Raw genomic sequence first — 22,770 nt, forward strand, 5'->3', positions numbered from 1 at the left:
ATGACACAATTAATGACGTGCCACGCAACCATTGGTTGATACTGTAATGACCTGACTAGATCATGAAGGAACAATTGTCCAGACAGAGGATGGAGTTAACGAATGGACGGTTTATTAACCCAACTTCCCCCAGGCTACTGTTTGGCCGTAGCCCACGCCAAATAAATGAAAGGTACACTACAAACCAACCGTGACCTTCTCTTGTGAAGCCCAGACGTAAGAGAGAGAACAATGGCTAAACCTGGTCTTAACTTCCAATGCTCCATCCCCCTGCCCAACCCCCCTTCACGCCACTCCGCCAACCACCAGGCTGCCCGGGGTCAGAACAATCCAGGCATTCCCGTGATTGGCAGATAGCAGGTTGATTGGCATGACCCCGCGAACACTGGTAAGTACGACACAACCCACTAATAGCCTAACACATAACCCACAACTGTCTGTGCGGGTCGCTACAATACATTCGACGTCTGAGCAGGGGGAACGCGCGACCATAATGTGTCCCATGCAGAAAAACAACCGGGAACTCGGAAATCTCTGACTTCCGACTTCAATGTGTTCAAGACAACTGAGAACTCAGAAAACAAATTGTCTCCGACTGGGGAAAAAAATCGTTTTGAACGGTCATCCATTTCACTCATCTTTCTAGAGCTCCGACTTTTCCGACCTGAAAGATCACCGACGTCATGATTTGTCCCCCCCCCCCCCCGAGGTCTCTATTGTCTTGAAAGCACTACGAGTGCAAGAGCAGCATGCCTAGCTCCATCTACTGGGCCGTGGGTTATCGAGCGCTCTGTCCATCATGCGCGCTCATAACTTATTGTTTCAGCATCTCGAAAAATATCATCAACACGGGCGCGCGCTTTCTCCGGACGGACGGACGGGCAGACTGGGGAGAAAGGCACAACCGGGCGTGTGCGAGCTCTGTACAGGGCAGACCAACTGGACAGGGAAGTGGGAAGCAAACGTAACGACATCACGACGACTTGAGGGGGCAGTGGATTCAGAAAAACAACGACAAAACGGTATATATATATTTTTTTATAAACTATACCACTACCCGAAAGAACAATTGGCAAGTGGGAGCTGCAAAGGGGCAGGGCCTCCAGCACAGGCAGACCTCTATCTAAGGCACTGCATCTCAGTGCTAGGGGCGTCACTACAGACACCCTTGTTCGATTCCGGGCTGTATCACAACCGGCCGTGATTGTGAGTCCCATAGGGCAGCGTACAAGAGTTAGGGGTTTGGCCTGGGGTAGGCCGTTATTGTAAAATAAGAATTGGTTGTTAATAACTGACTTGCCTAGTTAAATAAAGGTTCAATAAAAGTGCCTGGCTTTTCATCACTGGAAGCCACCTGCACCCATGCTGTATTTCATCAGATCTATTTCTAAGTGCCTAGTACCCCCTCTAGTGGTCAGGTATCAGTACTGCACATTTCTGCCCGATAGGTTTACTGTTCTCCTTGTCTGTGTCCCTCCCTGCTTTAACTGTTATTCAGAACGTGTTCAGACAGGCTGTAGGATCAGACAGAAATACCGTTCAGAAATCACGGAGGGAGAGCGACTCCCCTTACAGAACAGAAATTGTTGGACACATATATCATGTCAAATCAAATTGATCACATCACATACACATATTTAGCAGATGTTATTGTGGGTGAAGCGAAATGCTTACGTTTGTCTCATCTCAGATGTAAGTAGGAAAGAAGACCTATTGATAACGATATATAGTGAGAGTTTGTGGTTGTGTTAGATTGAAGGCGTGTTTAGTTGTGAAACTGTTCAAGCATACTCTATACTCTATTCATATACTCTATTCATATACACAAAAAGAGAGGGAAAGCAGATAGAGGGATTGTTGTTTCCTTTTCTTTCTAAATCAGTGGAGGGCAAACACGCAGGCACACACACACACGTAGGTGTGTATATTGCGATATGCACACATTGACTGTTAAGCTAATGGTAAACTTATCTTCTACAGTGACTGATTGATGTCTGATCTGTATAGAAAAAAATACATCTATTTGTATGTTTAGTGTGTGTCTAGATGGCCAACAACTTCTTATCTGTGGTGGGGGAGTCTGACATCTAGTGTTCAATAACGTAAAGTGTAGTAGAATTCTCCTCACTTTCCATTGGTATTAGTGCATTATGCTGCATTCATGTCCTAGTTGGAAACTAGGAAACTCGGAAATGTCAAACTTGCTAACTGGCTGTAGTTATACACGTTCAGTTAGCAAGTGTCAGAGTTTCCTAGTTCCCACTAGGACGTGAACTCGGCATAACCGAGGGTGGGCGGGTTTATAAAGAGAAACAATACCTTCCAAAAAAAATGGTTCGATTTATATCTACGTTGAGGTTTTCATTTCATTATTTTAGTCTCTGGCATTTAGTGCATAAAGCCTAAGCTTGTCATAAGCTAGCATGTCACGGTAAAGTCTATACCAGTTGTATTCAATCAATCAATCACATTTATTTATAAAGCCCTTCTTATATCAGCTGATGTCACAAAGTGCTGTACAGAAACCCAGCCTAAAACCACAAACAGCAAGCAATGCAGGTGTAGAAGCACAGTATTCAGCGCATGTGACAAATAACATTTGACTTGATTTGATTTAGGGCCTAACTGTACACAGGCCAAATAACACGCCAATCATCCACAAACAAGTTAATGCCAATCCATGGAGGCCCCAAAAAATAAAGTCTGAGTTTGGATCCCCACTATTCTTCCTGGGGTCCAGCAACATTAAGGCAGTTAAATAAAATAAAAAATATTACATGACATTACATTTCATAACACTTTTCACAACACATTAAATGTGTTCCCTCAGGCCACTACTCTACTACCACTTATCTACACTACAACATCCATGTGTACATGTGTGTAGAGTGAGTGTCTTATCATGTGTACAGTGGCTTGTGAAAGTATTCACCCCTCTTGGCATTTTTCCTACTTTGTTGCCTTACAACCTGGAATGAAAATTGATTTTTTGGGGGTTTGTAATCATTTGATTTACACAACAAGCCTACCACATTGAAGATGCAAAATATTTTTTATTGTGGAACAAGCAAGAAATAACACAAAAAAAACAGAACTTGAGCGTGCATAACTATTCACCACCCCCAAAGTCAATACTTTATAGAGCCACCTTTTGCAGCAGTTACAGTTGCAAGTCTCTTGGGGTATGTCTCTATAAGCTTGGCACATCTAGCCAATGGGATTTTTGCCCATTCTTCAAGGCAAAACTGCTCCAGCTCCTTCAAGTTGGATGGGTTCCGCTGGTGTACAGCAATCGTTAAGACATACCACATATTCTCAATTGGATTGAGGTCTGGGCTTTGACTAGGCCATTCCACGATATTTATATGTTTCCCCTTAAACCACTCGAGTGTTGCTTTAGCAGTATGCTTAGGGTCATTGTCCTGCTGGAAGGTGAACCTCCGTCCCAGTTTCAAATCTCTGAAGACTGAAACAGGTTTCCCTCAAGAATTTCCCTGTATTTAGCGCCATCCATAATTCCTTCAATTCTGACCAGTTTCACATTCCCTGCCAATGGAAAAACATCCCCACAGCATGATGCTGCCACCACCATGCTTCACTGGGGATGATATTCTTGGGGTGATGCGAGGTGTTGGGTTTGCGCCAGACATAGCGTTTTCTTTGATGGCTAAAAAGCAAAATTTTAGTTTCATCTGACCAGAATACCTTCTTCCATATGTTTGGGGAGTCTCCCACATGCCTTTTTTTTCTTTAAGCAATGGCTTTTTTTCTGGCCACTCTTCTGTAAAGCCCAGCTCTGTGGGGTGTACGGCTTAAAGTGGTCCTGTGGACAGATACTCCAATCTCCGCTGTGGAGCTTTGCAGCTCCTTCAGGGTTATCTTTGGTCTCTTTGTTGCCTCTCTGATTACTGCCCTCCTTGTCTGGTCCATGAGTTTTGGTGGGCGGCCCTCTCTTGGCAGGTTTGTTGTGGTGCCGTATTCATTCCATGTGTTAATAATGGATTTAATGGTGCTCCTTAAGATGTTCAAAGTTTTGGATATTTTTTTTATAACCCAATCCTGATCTGTACTTCTCCACAACTTTGTCCCTGACCTGTTTGGAGAGCTCCTTGGTCTTCATGGTGCCGCTTGCTTGGTGGTGCCCCTTGCTTAGTGGTGTTGCAGACTCTGAGGCCTTTCAGAACACGTGTATATATACTGAGATCATGTGACAGATCATGTGACACTTAAATTGCACACAGGTGGACTTTATTTAACTAATTATGTGACTTCTGAGGGTAATTGGTTGCACCAGATCTTATTTAGGGGCTTCATAGCAAAGAGGGTGAATACATATGTACGCACCACTTTTCAGTTTAAAAAAAATATATTTATTGAAACAAATTATTTTTTTAATTTCACTTCACCAATTTGGACTATTTTGTGTTTGTCCATTACATGAAATCCAAATAAAAATCCATTTAAATTACAGGTTGTAATGCAACAAAATAGGAAAACGCCAAGGGGAATGAATACATTTGCAAGGCACTGAATGTGTGCCTGTGTGTGTTTCTTCACAGTCCCTGTTGTTCCATAAGGTGTATTTTTATCTGTTTTTTTAAAATCTGATTCTACTGCTTGCATCAGTTACCCGATGTGGAATAGAGTTCCATGTAGTCATGGCTCTATTCAGTACTGTGCTCCTCCCATAGTCTGTTCTGGACTTGGGGACTGCGCAGAGACCTCTGGTGGCATGTCTTGTGGGGTGTGCATGGCTCTCCGAACTGTGTTGTAGGAGTTTAGACAAACAGCTCAGTGCATTCAGCATGTCAATACCTCTCACAAAATCAAGTAGTGATGAAGTCAGTCTCTCCTCCACTTTGAGCTATAAGAGATTGACATGCATGTCATTAATGCTAGCTCTCTGTGTACATTTAAGCGCCAGCCGTGCTGCCCTGTTCTGAGCCAATTGTAATATTCAGAGGTCTCTCTTTGTGGCATCTGACCACACTACTGAACAGTAGTCCAGATGGGACAAAACTAGGGCCTGTAGGACCTGCCTTGTTGATAGTGCTGTTAAGAAGGTAGAGCAACGCTTTATTATGGGCAGACTTCTCCCCATCTTAGCTACTGTTGTATCAATATGTTTTGACCATGACAGTTTACAATCCGGGGTTACTCCAAGCAGATGAATCACCTCAACTTGCTCAATTTCCACATTATTTATTACAAGATTTAGTTGAGGTTTAGTGAGTGTTTTGTCCCAAAGAAAATGCTTTTATTTTTAACTTATTCCTTGCCACCCATTTTTAAACTAACTGCAGCTCTTTGTTAAGTGTTGCAGTGATTTCACTAGCTGTAGTAGCTGACGTGTACAGTGTTGAGTCATCCACATACATAGACACACTAGCTTTACCCAAAGCCAGTGGCATGTCATTAGTAAAGCTTGAAAAAAGTAAGGGGCCTAGACAGCTGCCCTGGGGAATTCCTGATTCTACCTGGATTATGTTGGAGAGGCTTCCATTATAGAACACTCTCTGTGTTCTGTTAGACAGGTAACTCTTTATCCACAATATAGCAGGAGGTGTAAAGCCATAACACATACGTTTTTCCAGCAGCAAGCTATGATCGATAATGTCAAAAGTTTAATTCAATAAGAGAAAAAGGTGTGAAAGGAGAATTGAAAATAAAGAGAAGGGAGGACCAGAAAAGTAATGTTTGGGAAAGATTTGGTGAAGTGGTAAAAGAGGATGATAGCAGTGCTGGATGTGTTGTGATGTGATGTGATGATTGTGAGGCGCTGTACAAATTCAACAGTCACAAGAAGGGGACTGTGACGGGTCAAGGGAACTGTAGCCTACTGTTCAGATGGGTTAAATGGAAAATTAAATCTGGACATTGACTGTAGGTCTATAACCTCTCACATAGCCTTAATAATAACTCCTGCAGAATTAAGCATTTCTTGCAGTAAAATTATTCACCAAATGTAGGCTAAATGTTGACTCGGGGAACAGGAGTGGAGAAATAAGATTTATTTATTTCAGCATCTTGAGAGTTCAGTTAGATACCTTCTATAGAGATGCTTAATTAGCGTCATAAAAGCTGATAGTAATTCAACCACATAAAATATGGATCCAAGACAAACTGAAATCTTAATCATTCATTCTATCGATATATGACATTATTCTGGTGAGCAATGATTTATTTAGTGTTCTAGGGGAAACATAACGACAATACAAAGAAGATAAGCTGCATGTATCTAACGTCGGAAATTATAAACAGAAACATATCTAAATCAGGCAAAAAAAAAACATTTTCTATATTAGTGGGTTAGAGTCAGGGCCTCAGATGTTCACTTCATCACAATCATCGGGCTGTAGTGGATGGGTGTCCATGAGCAGCACTGGCGTGATGACGAGGGCGCCGTCGTTCTTGCCTGACTTGTTGGTGCAGGGACTGAAGAACGGGAACACAGACTCACAGAAGGACGCCAGGAAGGTGTAGATGTGGAGCTTAGCGTCCACGTTGTAGAACGATACCTGAACAGGGGAGAGGAAGGAGAAGTTAGTCCACGTTGTAGAACGATACCTAAACAGGGGAGAGGAAGGGGAAGTTAGTCCACGTTGTAGAACGATACCTAAACAGGGGAGAGGGAGGGGAAGTTAGTCCACGTTGTAGAACGATACCTGAACAGGGGAGAGGGAGGGGAAGTTAGTCCACGTTGTAGAACGATACCTGAACAAGGGAGAGGGAGGGGAAGTTAGTCCACGTTATAGAACGATACCTAAACAGGGGAGAGGGAGGGGAAGTTAGTCCACGTTGTAGAACGATACCTGAACAGGGGAGAGGGAGGGGAAGTTAGTCCACGTTGTAGAACGATACCTGAACAGGGGAGAGGGAGGAGAAGTTAGTCCACGTTGTAGAACGATACCTGAACAGGGGAGAGGAAGGAGAAGTTAGTCCACGTTGTAGAACGATACCTAAACAGGGGAGAGGGAGGGGAAGTTAGTCCACGTTGTAGAACGATACCTGAACAGGGGAGAGGGAGGGGAAGTTAGTCCACGTTGTAGAACGATACCTGAACAGGGGAGAGGGAGGGGAAGTTAGTCCACGTTGTAGAACGATACCTGAACAGGGGAGAGGGAGGGGAAGTTAGTCCACGTTGTAGAACGATACCTGAACAGGGGAGAGGGAGGGGAAGTTAGTCCACGTTATATAGTAAGATAGACAGGGAGAGAAGAAAGAGGTGTGTGTGTGTGTGTGTGTGTGTGTGTGTAGTCAAGGAGGGTTGCACAATTTCCAAGTATTTCAGAAATCCTGGATTTCCTCCTCATTCCCTCTTGATTCCGGGAGTCTTCAACTGGGATTTTCTGGAAAACCTTGGAGTTTTTGCAACAACAAAAAACTGACGAGTACGAATGTGTGACATCCTACCTGCCCTTTCTCATAATCCACATACACCCCGATCTTCTGTGGTCTGAGGTTGAGAAGCAGCTCGGTGGTGGGATCTGTCCGGAACGCATAGTTGTGTTTATCTCTGAGGCTGAGGAACCAGTAGCCGTTGCTAGGGGATACCGTTATCTTCCCCTTCCTGTTGATGGAGCGGCTGGCCACGCCCAGATCCCAGTCAGTCTTCCCGCCCACCTCCACCTGTGAAAAGGTGTACTCACTTTTGAGGATACAAGCTCATGTCCATAGTACAAATATGATGAAAATATGGAATATTATATACGGTGTAGTTCCTATTCAACAAAAGTGGATGAACAGGGATTGAACGGATTGATATGCTTTCTAAATATAGTGGCAATCAAATTTTAAAATTACTAACTATAAGATTTTACCTTCCTTATAACTGTAAAATACATACTTGTATGTTTAGTGTTTGAGAAAATTGATCTATTTTCTAAAGCTCTCTCTTGATGAAAACTTCTGCCCCCACCCTTCTGATCATCAGACAGGGCTCTAGCCTGTCTCCCTGAACTCGTACAGGACAGGGCTCTAGCCTGTCTCCCTGAACTCGTACAGGACAGGGCTCTAGCCTGTCTCCCTGAACTCGTACAGGACAGGGCTCTAGCCTGTCTCCCTGAACTCGTACAGGACAGGGCTCTAGCCTGTCTTCCTGAACTCGTACAGGACATTAAACTTGATATCAAACCATTTCTGTTTGTCATAGAACAACCTTCTTAGCTTTCCAGCACTATGCTGCTTGTGAGTCTGTGAAGTGTCCTTCCGTCACAAATTGACAGTCTGACCAGAGAATGAAAGTGTAGGGCCAATGGCTGCTTATATGTAACCCAATACCCCAGGGTCTTCCAAGATGAATTCAATGGCTGTGAACATGTATCTCAATACTGCAGAGTCTTCCGAGACACATTCAATGCGAGCTGGCAAGCAGGGCTCTCAGACAAAACTGTTGTGAATTGAATTGGCTTAAGAGAAGGTGATTTATAAGCAAATTACCTTGATAAAACGAATTATAACAAAACTCTCCAGAATCGGCGAGTTGACATTTAGTTAAGAGTATTATTAAAAAAAGCTTTACAAATAAAATCCTGCCCTATTCTATCCTAAAATAGAACAAGAATAGACATAACGGAGAAACTTAAAGGTAAAATTGAAAGATTTTAAACTGCTAAATGATGATCCAGGACCAACACTGCTAAATGAGGATCCAGGATCAACACTGCTAAATGAGGATCCAGGACCAACACGGCTAAATGAGGATCCAGGATCAACACAGTTAAATGAGGATCCAGGATCAACACAGCTAAATGATGATCCAGGATCAACACTGCTAAATGATGATCCAGGACCAACAGCTAAATGATGATCCAGGATCAACACTGCTAAATGAGGATCCAGGATCAACACGGCTAAATGATGATCCAGGATCAACACTGCTAAATGATGATCCAGGATCAACACTGCTAAATGATGATCCAGGACCAACACTGCTACATTTACATTTACATTTAAGTCATTTAGCAGACGCTCTTATCCAGAGCGACTTACAAATCGGTGCATTCACCTTATGATATCCAGTGGAACAACCACATTACAATAGTGCATCTAAATCTTTTTTTTTGGGGGGGGGGGAGGGGGTTAGAAGGATTACGTTATAGTTTTTTGCTAAATGATGATCCAGGACCAACACTGCTAAATGATGATCCAGGACCAACAGCTAAATGATGATCCAGGATCAACACTGCTAAATGATGATCCAGGACCAACAGCTAAATGATGATCCAGGACCAACACAGTTAAATGAGGATCCAGGATCAACACAGTTAAATGAGGATCCAGGACCAACACTGCTAAATGAGGATCCAGGATCAACACAGTTAAATGAGGATCCAGGATCAACACAGCTAAATGATGATCCAGGATCAACACTGCTAAATGATGATCCAGGACCAACACAGTTAAATGAGGATCCAGGATCAACACAGTTAAATGAGGATCCAGGATAACACTGCTAAATGAGGATCCAGGATCAACACAGTTAAATGAGGATCCAGATTAACACTGCTAAATGAGGATCCAGGATCAACACAGTTAAATGAGGATCCAGGATCAACACTGCTAAATGAGGATCCAGGATCAACACAGTTAAATGAGGATCCAGGATTAACACTGCTAAATGAGGATCCAGGATCAACACAGTTAAATGAGGATCCAGGATTAACACTGCTAAATGAGGATCCAGGATCAACACAGTTAAATGAGGATCCAGGATTAACACTGCTAAATGAGGATCCAAGATCAACACTTAAATGATGATCCAGGATCAACACTGCTAAATGATGATCCAGGATCAACACTGCTAAATGATGATCCAGGATCAACAGCTAAATGATGATCCAGGACCAACAGCTAAATGATGATCCAGGATCAACACTGCTAAATGATGATCCAGGATCAACACGGCTAAATGATGATCCAGGATCAACACGGCTAAATGATGATCCAGGACCAACACGGCTCAATGAGGATCCAGGACCAACACGGCTCAATGAGGATCCAGGACCAACACTGCTAAATGATGATCCAGGATCAACACGGCTAAATGATGAGCCAGGATCAACACGGCTAAATGATGATCCAGGATCAACACTGCTAAATGATGATCCAGGATTAACAGCTAAATGATGATCCAGGACCAACAGCTAAATGATGATCCAGGATTGACAGCTAAATGAGGATCCAGGACCAACAGCTAAATGATGATCCAGGACCAACAGCTAAATGATGATCCAGGATCAACACTGCTAAATGATGATCCAGGACCAACACGGCTAAATGAGGATCCAGGATCAACACGGCTAAATGATGATCCAGGATCAACACGGCTAAATGATGATCCAGGATCAACACTGCTAAATGATGATCCAGGATCAACACTGCTAAATGATGATCCAGGATCAACACAATGTTTAAGAAAATGTTTAACCCTACCTCCCAATAGTGTTGACCTGAGGAGAACCCTTCTCGACCCAGAACACACACGACACGGTCAAACCTCTCAGGGTTATGAGGTACCGGCTGGTGACAGTCTCCACATTTGACCTATAGACAGTGAGCAGGTCAATGCTTTTCACAACATTATTTGAGTGAGTCACTAGAATTATCATGAGGTTACTCCTACACCTTGATCATTAGGGCAGTTTGATCAAGGTGTAGGAGTAACACCCCCCCCCCCCCCCAAAGTAACATCTAATTGAAATATGTGACATATAACTAACCATTTTCCCGTTATCTGAGAGGATGAGCCTGGGGTGGGCGGTGCTTGAGTCCATAGTCACGTCCACTGAAGGAGGGAGAGGAATAGAAATGGAGAGAGGGAGGAACGAGAGGAGAAGAGATGGAGGAGTGGAGAGAGGGAGGCAGAGAGCAGGAGGACAGAGAGGAGAAGAGATGGAGGAGTGGAGAGAGGGGTGGAAAGAGGGAGGACAGAGAGGAGAAGAGATTTTAATTTCACCTTTATTTAACCAGGTAGACTAGTTGAGAACAAGTTCTCATTTACAACTGCGACCTGGCCAAGATAAAGCAAAGCAGTGCGACACATACAACAACACAGAGTAACACATGGAATTAACAAGCGTACAGTCAGTAACACAATAGGGAAAAAAAGTCTATGGCGATGGAGGGATTGAGAGAGGTAGGAGAGAGTGAGGACAGAGGAGAAGAGGGAGGGAATTGAGAGAGGTTAGGAGAGAGGGAGGACAGAGGAGAAGAGGGAGGGATTGAGAGAGGTTAGGAGAGAGGGAGGACAGAGGAGAAGAGGGAGAGATTGAGAGAGGTTAGGAGAGAGGGAGGACAGAGGAGAAGAGGGAGGGATTGAGAGAGGTTAGGAGAGAGGGAGGACAGAGAGGAGAAGAGGAGGGATTGAGAGAGGTTAGGAGAGAGGGAGGACAGAGGAGAAGAGGGGAGGGATTGAGAGAGGGGTGGAGAGAGGGAGGACAGAGAGGAGAAGAGGGAGGGATTGAGAGAGGTTAGAGGAGGAGGGAGGACAGAGGAGAAGAGGGAGGGATTGAGCGACGGTTAGGAGAGAGGGAGGACAGAGGAGGAAGAGGGAGGATTGAGAGCGGAGCCCTGAGAGGGAGAAGAGAGGAGAAAAGGGAGGGATTGAGAGAGGGAGGACAGAGAGGAAAAGAGGGAGGGATTGAGAGAGGGGTGGAGAGAGGAGAGATAAATGGGAATACAATGATGAGTAACTTTTTAAAGTATACCTTTGTGATGACCTATCTATCTCTACATACCTGCATACTCTTGTACACTCTTCACCTCTTGAATAAAGGAACAGAAGAAACCAAATTAATAAACATCAATATTAGAATTACATTATTCAATTGTAATCTTTATCTCATATACTTATAATCTATGTTATTGTTATTTACTGCTGCTCTTTAATTATTTGTTATTCTTATCTCCTACTTTTAAAAAAAATAATATTTTCTTAAAACCTCATTATTGGTTAAGGGCTTGTAAGGAAGCATTTCACTGTAAAGTCTACCTACACCTGTTGTATTCGGAGCATGTGACAAATACCATTTGATTTGATCTGTAGATACTCACTGGGCTGTGGTATTGGAGATGATTCTAGTGGAAGTTGTACGCCTGTAAAGAAAACACAGGTAAACAGCTCAAACAGGTGAGTAATATCCCACGAATTGACCTGCATTTTAATAACAGCTATTTCATAGATCTGAAAGGGGTAGGAGGTAAACAAATCATGGAACAAATAAAAGCCACCTGAAGACCGAAGCATGATTCCTGTGTGAATGGTTCTCTGCTTCTCTACAGGTATCAGGTCAGTGTGAATGGTTCTCTGGTTCTCTACAGGTATCAGGTGTGTGTGAATGGTTCTCTGCTTCTCTACAGGTATCAGGTGGTTCTCTACAGGTATCAGGTGTGTGTGAATGGTTCTCTGCTTCTCTACAGGTATCAGGTGTGTGTGAATGGTTCTCTGCAGGTATCAGGTGTGTGTGAATGGTTCTCTGCTTCTCTACAGGTATCAGGTGTGTGTGAATGGTTCTCTGGTTCTCTACAGGTATCAGGTCAGTGTGAATGGTTCTCTGGTTCTCTACAGGTATCAGGTGTGTGTGAATGGTTCTCTACAGGTATCAGGTGTGTGTGAATGGTTCTCTACAGGTATCAGGTGTGTGTGAATGGTTCTCTACAGGTATCAGGTCTGTGTGAATGGTTCTCTACAGGTATCAGGTGAGTGTGAATGGTTCTCTGGTTCTCTACAGGTATCAGGTGTGTGTGAATGGTTCTCTACAGGTATCAGGTGTGTGTGAATGGTTCTCTGCAGGTATCAGGTGTGTGTGAATGGTTCTCTACAGGTATCAGGTGTGTGTGAATGGTTCTCTGCTTCTCTACAGGTATCAGGTCAGTGTGAATGGTTCTCTGTAGGTATCAGGTGTGTGTGAATGGTTCTCTGGTTCTCTACAGGTATCAGGTGTGTGTGAATGGTTCTCTGCAGGTATCAGGTGTGTGTGAATGGTTCTCTGGTTCTCTACAGGTATCAGGTGTGTGTGAATGGTTCTCTACAGGTATCAGGTGTGTGTGAATGGTTCTTTACAGGTATCAGGTGTGTGTGAATGGTTCTCTACAGGTATCAGGTGTGTGTGAATGGTTCTCTGGTTCTCTACAGGTATCAGGTGTGTGTGAATGCTTCTCTACAGGTATCAGGTGTGTGTGAATGGTTCTCTACAAAAGAGAGATAGAGGATAAGAAAGAGAGGAGAGAAAGAAAGAGAGAGGAGAGGGGGAAGAGAAAGAGGAGGAAAGAGGAGAGGAGAGAAAAAGAGGAGAGAAAGAGAGGAGAAAAAGAGAGGAGAGTGTCATGACGTGGCCCTCTTTGGATATAGCAAGCACCAACTCTCTCGCACCACTCTCTTTTCCCCCTACACCAGGCTCTGTTATCTCAGGTCGTAAATTCCTGGAGGAGACTCTCTTCCCCCCCCGCCATGGCAGTATAGAGAGAGGTCCACAGTAGAACAAAGGAACTTCTACTACCATCACAGAACTTGAGAACTGAACAATATCCATGTTTTGGAGAATGTGTAAACGGTCGGTGGAGAATCCAGCTACGGACCCGGTCCGTTTTGTCTAATGTTTGTGACCTCATGAGAGACAATACAGCCACATTACCATAACTCTGTTTATACAAGAGTCTCCGTTATGAGATTTGCATCTAATTATTGTATAAAATGAATGAGTAAAGATGAAACTATTTGTGAAATGATGTAATGTGATTTTAAACTGTTTAATGAAAGATGGTTTAATTTGAAAGGGAATTGGGATTAAGTCATTGGCCCGCCCCCTGAGCACAGACATTGATCTGGCGCAATGGGACAGCCTTTTCTGCTGTTCCGAATATACCCCCCACCTGGAGAAGCCCACTTCAGACCAAGCGTATCCTCGATTACCGAGAGGGCTAAGGTTTGAGTAGAGACCATGCATTCCTCGGTTGTTGAATTCCTAACCAAACCACGTGGAGCCTTGGCTACACTGGTGGAAATGGTTCAACTCTGAGACTATCGATACCGACAGAATAAGAGCAAATCTTCGATACTAATTACTAATCGGCAGCTACAATTTATGTCGATCTGAATGCGAAGACGACAAACCGCCGAAAACATCTATTCTATAAGAACATTTCTGAATGGGTCCTCTGAAGTATCCATTCTAACCACGAAGACTCCAGGGACGCAAAGAGAAGTTCAGATGAACTTTCCAACAGGAAGACGGACCATTCTAACAGAGATCATGACGACACATTGAGCGTAAATATATACACTGCTCAAAAAAATAAAGGGAACACTTAAACAACACAATGTAACTCCAAGTCAATCACACTTCTGTGAAATCAAACTGTCCACTTAGGAAGCAACACTGATTGACAATAAATTTCACATGCTGTTGTGCAAATGGAATAGACAACAGGTGGAAAGTATAGGCAATTAGCAAGACACCCAACAAATAAAGGAGGTGGTTCTGCAGGTGGGGACCACAGACCACTTCTCCAGTTCCTATACTTCCTGGCTGATGTTTGGTCACTTTTGAATGCTGGCGGTGCTTTCACTCTAGTAGGGTAGCATGAGACGGAGTCTACAACCCACAAAGTGGCTCAGGTAGTGCAGCTCATCCAGGATGGCACATCAATGCGAGCTGTGGCAAGAAGGTTTGCTGTGTCTGTCAGCGTAGTGTCCAGAGCATGGAGGCTACCAGGAGACAGGCCAGTACATCAGAGGAGCGTGGAGGAGGCCGTAGGAGGGCAACAACCCAGTAGCAGGACCGCTACCTCCGCCTTTGTGCAAGGAGGAGCAGGAGAAGCACTGCCAGAGCCCTGCAAAATGACCTCCAGCAGGCCACAAATGTGCATGTGTCTGCTCAAACGGTCAGAAACAGACTCCATGAGGGTGGTATGAGGGCCCGACGTCCACAGGTGGGGGTTGGGCTTACAGCCCAACACCGTGCAGGACGTTTGGCATTTGCCAGAGAACACCAAGATTGGCAAATTCGCCACTGGCGCCCTGTGCTCTTCACAGATGAAAGCAGGTTCACACTGAGCACGTGACAGACGTGACAGAGTCTGGAGACGCCGTGGAGAACGTTCTGCTGCCTGCAACATCCTCCAGCATGACCGGTTTGGCGGTGGGTCAGTCATGGTGTTGGGTGGCATTCTTTGGGGGACCACACAGCCCTCCATGTGGTCGCCAGAGGTAGCCTGACTGCCATTAGGTACCGAGATGAGATCCTCAGACCCTTTGTGAGACCATATGCTGGTGCGGTTAGCCCTGGGTTCCTCCTAATGCAAGACAATGCTAGACCTCATGTGGCTGGAGTGTGTCAGCAGTTCCTGCAAGAGGAAGGCATTGATGCTATGGACTGGCCGCCCATTCCCCAGACCTGAATCCAATTGAGCACATCTGGGACATCATGTCTCGCTCCATCCACCAACGCCACGTTGCGCCACAGACTGTCCAGGAGTTGGCGGATGCTTTAGTCCAGGTCTGGGAGGAGATCCCTCAGGAGACTATCCGCCACCTCATCAGGAGCATGCCCAGGGTTGTAGGGAGGTCATACAGGCACGTGGAGGCCACACACACTACTGAGCCTCATTTTGACTTGTTTTAAGGACATTACATCAAAGTTGGATCAGCCTGTAGTGTGGTTTTCCACTTTAATTTTGAGTGTGACTCCAAATCCAGACCTCCATGGGTTGATAAATTGGATTTCCATTGATTATTTTTGTGTGATTTTGTTGTCACACATTCAACTATGTAAAGAAAAAAGTATTTAATAAGATTATTTATTTCATTCAGATCTAGGATGTGTTGTTTAAGTGTTCCCTTTATTTTTTTGAGCAGTGTATATTGATTGCAATTATTCCCGAATGAGTGAGCGTTCATGTGCAAAGGATTAGCATTTCAATCATAATTATCAACTGTGTAGTGTCTTCTCAGTCCACACCCACTTCCCTTATCATTTCCTTGTAACCATATATTGTTGTTTGTTTATGCATTTCTGTGATTATTTAGTTAGTTAGTAAATAAATGATTAAGACAATTGATGTATGGATGATTCATAGCGAAGACTGGGTTCGTGCAGATAACCAACAACTTTCGACGTTTGGAATGAGACTAACGTGAGGTAAAGAATGATTCATTAATTAGAAGACTAATTGGTCAGATATTAAAATATCTGAAAAGTTATATTAGGAAAATGATAACTTGTAATCTGAAGATTTTCCTTGGTGCCCCGACTTCCTAGTTAATTACATTTACATGATGAGTTTAATCACGTAATAATAATTACAGAGAATTGATGTGATAAAATAAGTCTTCACTTTAATGATACCAAAGATACGACAGAGAAAGAGAGAAGAGAAAGAGAGGAGAGAAAGAAAGAAGTGAAAGAGAGGAGAGAGAGAGATACAAGAGTGGAGAGAGAGATGAGAGAGAGATAAGAGAGAGAGTGATGAGAGGGAGAGAAAAGAGAGAGAGATGAGAGAAGAGAGAGAGAGAGATGAGAGAGAGAGAGAAGAGAGAGAGGAGAGAAAAAGAGAGAGAGATGAGAGAGAGAGAGAGAAGAGGAGAGAGGAGAGAGAGAGAGAGAGGAGAGAAAAAGAGAGAGAAGATGAGAGAGGAGAGAGAGAGAGGAGAGAGAGAGGAGAGAAAAAGAGAGAAGATGAGAGATAGAGAGAGAGGAGAGGAGAGAGGAGGGAGAGGAGAGATGAGAGAGGAGAGAGAGAAAAAGAGAGAGAGATGAGAGTATGGAAGAGAGGAGAGAAAAAGAGAGAGAGATGGAGAGAGCGAGCAGTACTCACCAAACTGAACCATCTTGCTGATCTGTTCCTGGAAACGTTGGACCAGGACAGACAGCGAAGTATAGATGGGCCTCGTTCCCAGGTCAGGGTTCACCGACACCCCAGACCAGTCTCTGATTGGTGGAGGGGTGCAGAGTGCAGGGTAGCTCTGAGGGTGGGGGCGAGCAAAGAGTGTATGTTTTTCATTGAGTGGAAATAACCGTTCCTGGCTGACTACATTGCAGATTCATGACAGATTTCACAACACCTGAATAATGTGTTATATAATGTGTTTATATAATCAAACCACATCATATGATACTGCAGTAGGTGACATGGTGATTATATGATACTGCAGTAGGTGACATGGTTGATTATATGATACTGCAGTAGGTGACATGGTGATTATATGATACTGCAGTAGGTGACATGGTGATTATATGATACTGCAGTAGGTGACATGGTGATTATATGATACTGCAGTAGGTGACATGGTGATTATATGTACTGCAGTAGGTGACATGGTGATTATATGATTACTGCAGTAGGAACATAGCGTACCGTGTCTAATCTGGAATACGTACCATCTTATCTTCTAAAAGTGTATCCGTTTTCCCTCCCTCCATCCTCTCAACTTGATACAATGAACGTAGTCGTCTGATTGGGCCAGCTGGGAGAAGGGGTGGGCTTCTCTTCCTGAGCTCAGTCACTTCCTGTTCAGCTGTGACGAATCGCAGCGTCCGCTTGGTGCTCTGCCGACCCGCTTACTAATCTCAATCACCTCCATGAGCTCAGCCTGCGACCTCTCAACCTCACACACCACGCACTGAACACACACATAACGCCTGCTGTCTCACGTTTCCACTGAAGCTGGGGAAGGGAGTGAGAGCGCGCGTTAGAGTTTTAGGGCTCTATTTTAACAAAACCTAACGCATTGGTCAACCTGTTTGCAGTCCACATTGTTCTCAGTAATTGCATGGCTTCCATGATGAAATATAACATAGCTATTTCACTGATATCGGGGCTAGGCCTACTGTAAACTGCATTATGGCTGAGCGTGGACACGCCAAACGTTGTCAATCAGCAAGATTACATTCACTGAAAAGAGAGGGAATAATCCGAATCAAATTGTAAACAAAACAAAAGACTATGTCTAAATACGTACATAAATAAATAATAAATAAATTACAGGCACTATAATTGCTTCCCGTGGGCATATAATATTAAAAACAACGTAGACTACGGAGGGTTTTTTACGTACATTCAACCTTTTTACAGTAGCTGGAGAATGATCCAATAGGAAGAGAAAGGGAGAATGTCAACTCACTGTTATACTGCTCCCCATTATAATGTTTAGAGACATGTTGGAACCATTTTACAGATCGCATTCACACTTCTCCAGAAGTTGTATTGTATGCAGACATTCTCCCTATAAAATCATTTTAAGTTTGGTTTTAATAAAATTAAACGAAAAACAAGCCGTCTTTATTTTTTCTAATATATTTTTTTAACAATAAATAAATGTGAAATATAATGATATCTCCATGATAAAAAAGACCCGACGCATTGCTGTTGAATCAGCCTTCATTATAGTTGGCCTAGGGTAGGGTAGCCTACGAAGGGCTAGGTTTAAAAAAAATTATAATGAAATGGAAAACAAACAATTGTTACAGGAACATAACTTCTAAATATGAGGTTCACCGGTATTCACCGAGGTTCTCATCTCTTGTTTTATGATGGGCATGGACACATGTAGCCTATAGCTTCTTCGGAAAGTATTCAGACCCCTTCCCTTTTTCCACATTTTGTTACGTTTACAGCCTTATTCTAAAATTGATTAAATTATATTTTTCCTCGTCAATCTACACACAATACACTATAATGGCAAAGCGAAAACAGGTTTTTGGAAATGTTTGCAAATGTTTAAAAAACACAAATACCTTATTTATTAGGTATTCAGACACTTTGCTATGAGACTTGAAATTGAGCTCAGGTTGCATCCTGTTTCCATTGATCATCCTTGAGATGTTTCTACAACTTTATTGGAGTCCACTTGTGGTAAATTCAATTGATTGGACATGATTTGGAAAGGCACACACCTGTCTATATAAGGTCCTACAGTTGACAGTGCATGTCAGAGCAAAAACCAAGCCATGAGGTCGAAGGAATTGTCCGTAGAGCTCCGAGACAGGATTGTGTCAAGGCACAGACCAAAAAATGACTGCAGCATTGAAGATCCCCAGAACACTGTGGCCTCCATCATTCTTTTACATTTTTTATTTAACCTTTATTAACTAGGGAAGTCAGTTAATTAAGAACAAAATTCTTAAATGGAAGATGACCAGATCTCTGGTCTGATGAAACCAAGATTGAACTCTTTGGCCTGAATGCCAAGCGTCACATCTGGAGGAAACCTGGCACTATCCCTACGATGAAGCATGGTGGTTGCAGCATCATTCTGTAGGGATGTTTTTTAGCGGCAGGGACTGGGAGACTAGTCAGGATCGAGGGACAAGATGAAAGGAGCAAAGTACAGAGAGATCCTTGATGAAAACCTGCTCCAGAGCGCTCAGGACCTCAGACTGGGGCGAAGGTTCACCTTCCAACAGGACATGACCCTAAGCACACAGCCAAGACAACGCAGGAGTGGCTTTGGGGCAAGTCTCTGAATGTCCTTGAGTGGCCCAGCCAGAGCCCGGAGACCTTGAACCCGATCTAACATTTCTGGAGGACCTGAAAATAGCTGTGCAGCGACGCTCCCCATCCAACCTGACAGAGCTTGAGAGGATCTGCAGAGAAGATTGGGAGAACTCTCCAAATCCAAGTGTGACAAGCTTGTAGTGTTATACCCAAAGAAGACTCGAGGCTGTAATCGCTGCCAAAGGTGCTTCAACAAAGTACTGAGTAAAGGGTCTGAATACTTATGTAAATGTGATATGTCAGTTATTTTTTATAATACATCTGCAGAAATGTCTAAAAAACTGTTTTTGCTTTGTCATTATGGGGCATTGTGATGTCATTATGGGGTATTGGTATGTAACCTAGTGGTTAGAGCGTTGGACTAGTAACCGAAAGGTTGCTAGATTAAATCCCCGAGCTGAAAAGGTAAAAATATGTCATCCTGCCCCCTGAACAAGGCAGTTAACCCACTGTTCCTAGGCCGTCATTGAAAATAAGATTTTGTTCTTAACTGACTTGCCTAGTTAAATAAATAAAAAAATATTATGGGGTATTGTGATGCCATTATGGGGTATTGTGATGTCATTATGGGGTATTGTGATGTCATTATGGGGTATTGTTGATGTCATTATGGGTATTGTGATGTCATAAAGGGGTATCGTGATGTCATTATGGGGTATTGTGTGTAGATTGATGAAGAGAAAAAAACGATTTACCCTAGTTTAGAATAAGGCTGTAATGTAACAAAATGTGTAAAGTCAGAATACTTTCTGAATGCACTGGACATCATGGAGGGGTTTTACTCACGTCCAAAGCATGGCTACAATAATGTAGGTCTGCCTACAATAAATAGATTAAATAGATCACTGTTTTGCCCCTCTCAAACTTTCTATTTTATTAAAGCTTTGGTTAATAAGATTGCTTTCCAAGCGGTCTCACGAGGCCAAACACTTTATCAACGGTCTTGACAACTTGATTACATTGAAAAACAGCCTTCTTTAAGAGGAGGGAGGCTTGTTGTTGAAGTCAAATAAAACGAAATGGGGGAAAAAAAAAAACACATAACCGTTTTATGTTTCTCAAGAATACATGCGACAAAAGCACATTACTGTTGTTCTATTTGGGCAGTGAGTGTCACGGCTGGATAGGCCGCGGTTTCCGCTGTCAAACCATAACAACTGCGCTACCGCTAAAACCAGCTTTTGGTTGATCTTCAATATCCCTATCAGCCTGAAATTAGCACCTTGGATCACATTTTTAAGGACACGTATCAAATATTTCCAGCCCTCCCATCTGAGCGCTGATTGGTGCGTTGGGCTGGAAAATGTTTGTTTTTACATGACAAAATGGAAAACTAAAGTGTGTTTGACAAGAGCGCCACCTTAACGCCGTAAAGAGAGCCCTTAGAGAGAGTGAGTGAGTGGTTACAACGTTCGGGTTAAGTTACATCGTTTAAGGTATGTGTTGTAGTAATCACTGGCAGCTTTTGAATGGGGAATGGGGGGGGGGGTGAGGTAGCCAGGGTTAAGGTATCAGGGGCTAAAGATCACCGTCCATCCCCAGGGTTAAGGATCAGGGGCTAAAGGTCACTGTCCATCCTCAGGGTTAAGGAGTCAGGGGCTAAATGTCACTGTCCATCCTCAGGGGTTAAGGGTCAGGGGCTAAAGGTACACTGTCCATCCCCCAGGGTTAAGGGGTCAGGGGTAAAGGTCACCTGTAGTTTAGCCAGTGATGACCTTATCTCCTCTAACTTCCTCTGTCTCTGTAGAATCAGCTGATGGATCTCTGCCTCAGACACATGTAGCTGGGTCTGGCGCACACACACACACCACCACACACATACACAGAGGACGGAGAGGGGAGAACAATGTGTAGAATACATCTACAAACACAGGAATGAACCCACTACTTGCCAAAACGTATCCTGCAGTCCCCTCACCCACTTGATGCTGGTGTGGGTTTTGAGGCAGACACCTTCTATATAACTGGTACCGTCTATAACACCTTACCTCTGATTAGACAGACCACCTTCGATACACCTGTGTGCACAATTATTAGGCAAGTCAGTATTTTGACCATATCATCATTATTATGCATATTTCCCAACTCCAAGCTGTATAAACTGGAATGCTTATTGGATTTAAGCATATCAGGTGATGTGTATTTGTGTAATGAGGGAGGGTGTGGCTAAGGAGATCAACACCCTATATCAGGTGTGCTATAATTATTAGGCAGCTTCTTTTCTCAGGCAAACAGAGGCCACCAAAAAGAGATTTGACTCTGAAAAGTCAAAAATTGTAAAAAGTATTTCAGAGGAATGCAGCACTCTGAAATTGCTAAGATATTGGGGCGTGATCACAGAACCATCAAATGTTTTGTTGCAAATAGTCAACGGGGTCGCAAGAACCGTGTTGAGAAAAAAAGATGCAAATTAATGCCAAAGATTTGAGAAGAATCAAACGTGAAGCTACCAGGAACCCGTTATCCTCCAGTGCTGTCATATTCCAGAACTGCAACCTACCTGGAGTGTTCAGAAGTACAAGGTGTTCAGTGCTCAGAGACATGGCCAAGGTAAGGGAGGCTGAAACCCGACCACCACTGAACAAGACATGTTGAAACGTCAAGACTGGGCCAAGAAATATCTGAAGACATATTTTTCAAAGGTTTTATGGACTGATGAGATGAGAGTGAGTCTTGACGGACCAGATGGACGGACCAGATGGATGGCCGATGGATGGGCCTGATGGATGGGCCTGATGGATGGGCCTGATGGATGGGCTGATGGATGGGCCTGATGGATGGGCCAGATGGACGGGCCAGATGGACGGACCAGATGGACGGGCCAGATGGACGGGCCTGGGATGGCCTGATGGATGGGCCTGAGGATGGGCCTGATGGATGGGGCCTGATGGACGGGCCTGATGGATGGGCCTGATGGATGGGCCAGATGGACGGGCCAGATGGACGGGCCTGATGGATGGGCCTGATGGATGGGCCAGATGGACGGGCCAGATGGACGGGCCTGATGGACGGGCCTGATGGACGGGCCTGATGGACGGGCCTGATGGACGGGCCAGATGGACGGACCAGATGGACGGACCAGATGGACGGGCCAGATGGACGGGCCAGATGGACGGGCCAGATGGACGGGCCAGATGGACGGACCAGATGGACGGACAGGGACGGGCCAGATGGAGGGGCCAGATGGACGGGCCAGATGGATGGGCCTGATGGATGGGCCAGATGGTGGGCCAGATGGGGGCCTGATGGATGGGCCAGATGGACGGGCCAGATGGA

The 22,770-nt window shown here is 44.0% G+C and overlaps 1 protein-coding gene across 1 annotated transcript; it reads right to left on the reverse strand.

The window, feature by feature from the left end:
• Nucleotides 1-5,996: 5,996 nt before the first annotated feature.
• LOC115180743 (erythroid membrane-associated protein) lies at nt 5,997-17,485 on the reverse strand. The gene is made up of 8 exons (XM_029742923.1): nt 17,429-17,485; nt 16,816-16,963; nt 12,055-12,096; nt 11,739-11,765; nt 10,722-10,786; nt 10,435-10,545; nt 7,414-7,629; nt 5,997-6,518 (listed from the first exon to the last, which is right to left on the reverse strand). The coding sequence occupies exons 2-8, from the start codon at nt 16,826-16,828 to the stop codon at nt 6,324-6,326; spliced, it is 669 nt and encodes a 222-aa protein (XP_029598783.1). The 5' UTR covers nt 16,829-16,963; nt 17,429-17,485; the 3' UTR covers nt 5,997-6,323.
• Between the last annotated feature and the right edge of the window lie 5,285 nt (nt 17,486-22,770).

The sequence above is a fragment of the Salmo trutta genome, unplaced genomic scaffold (genome assembly GCF_901001165.1).
Source record: "Salmo trutta unplaced genomic scaffold, fSalTru1.1, whole genome shotgun sequence".
Taxonomy (NCBI): domain Eukaryota; kingdom Metazoa; phylum Chordata; class Actinopteri; order Salmoniformes; family Salmonidae; genus Salmo; species Salmo trutta.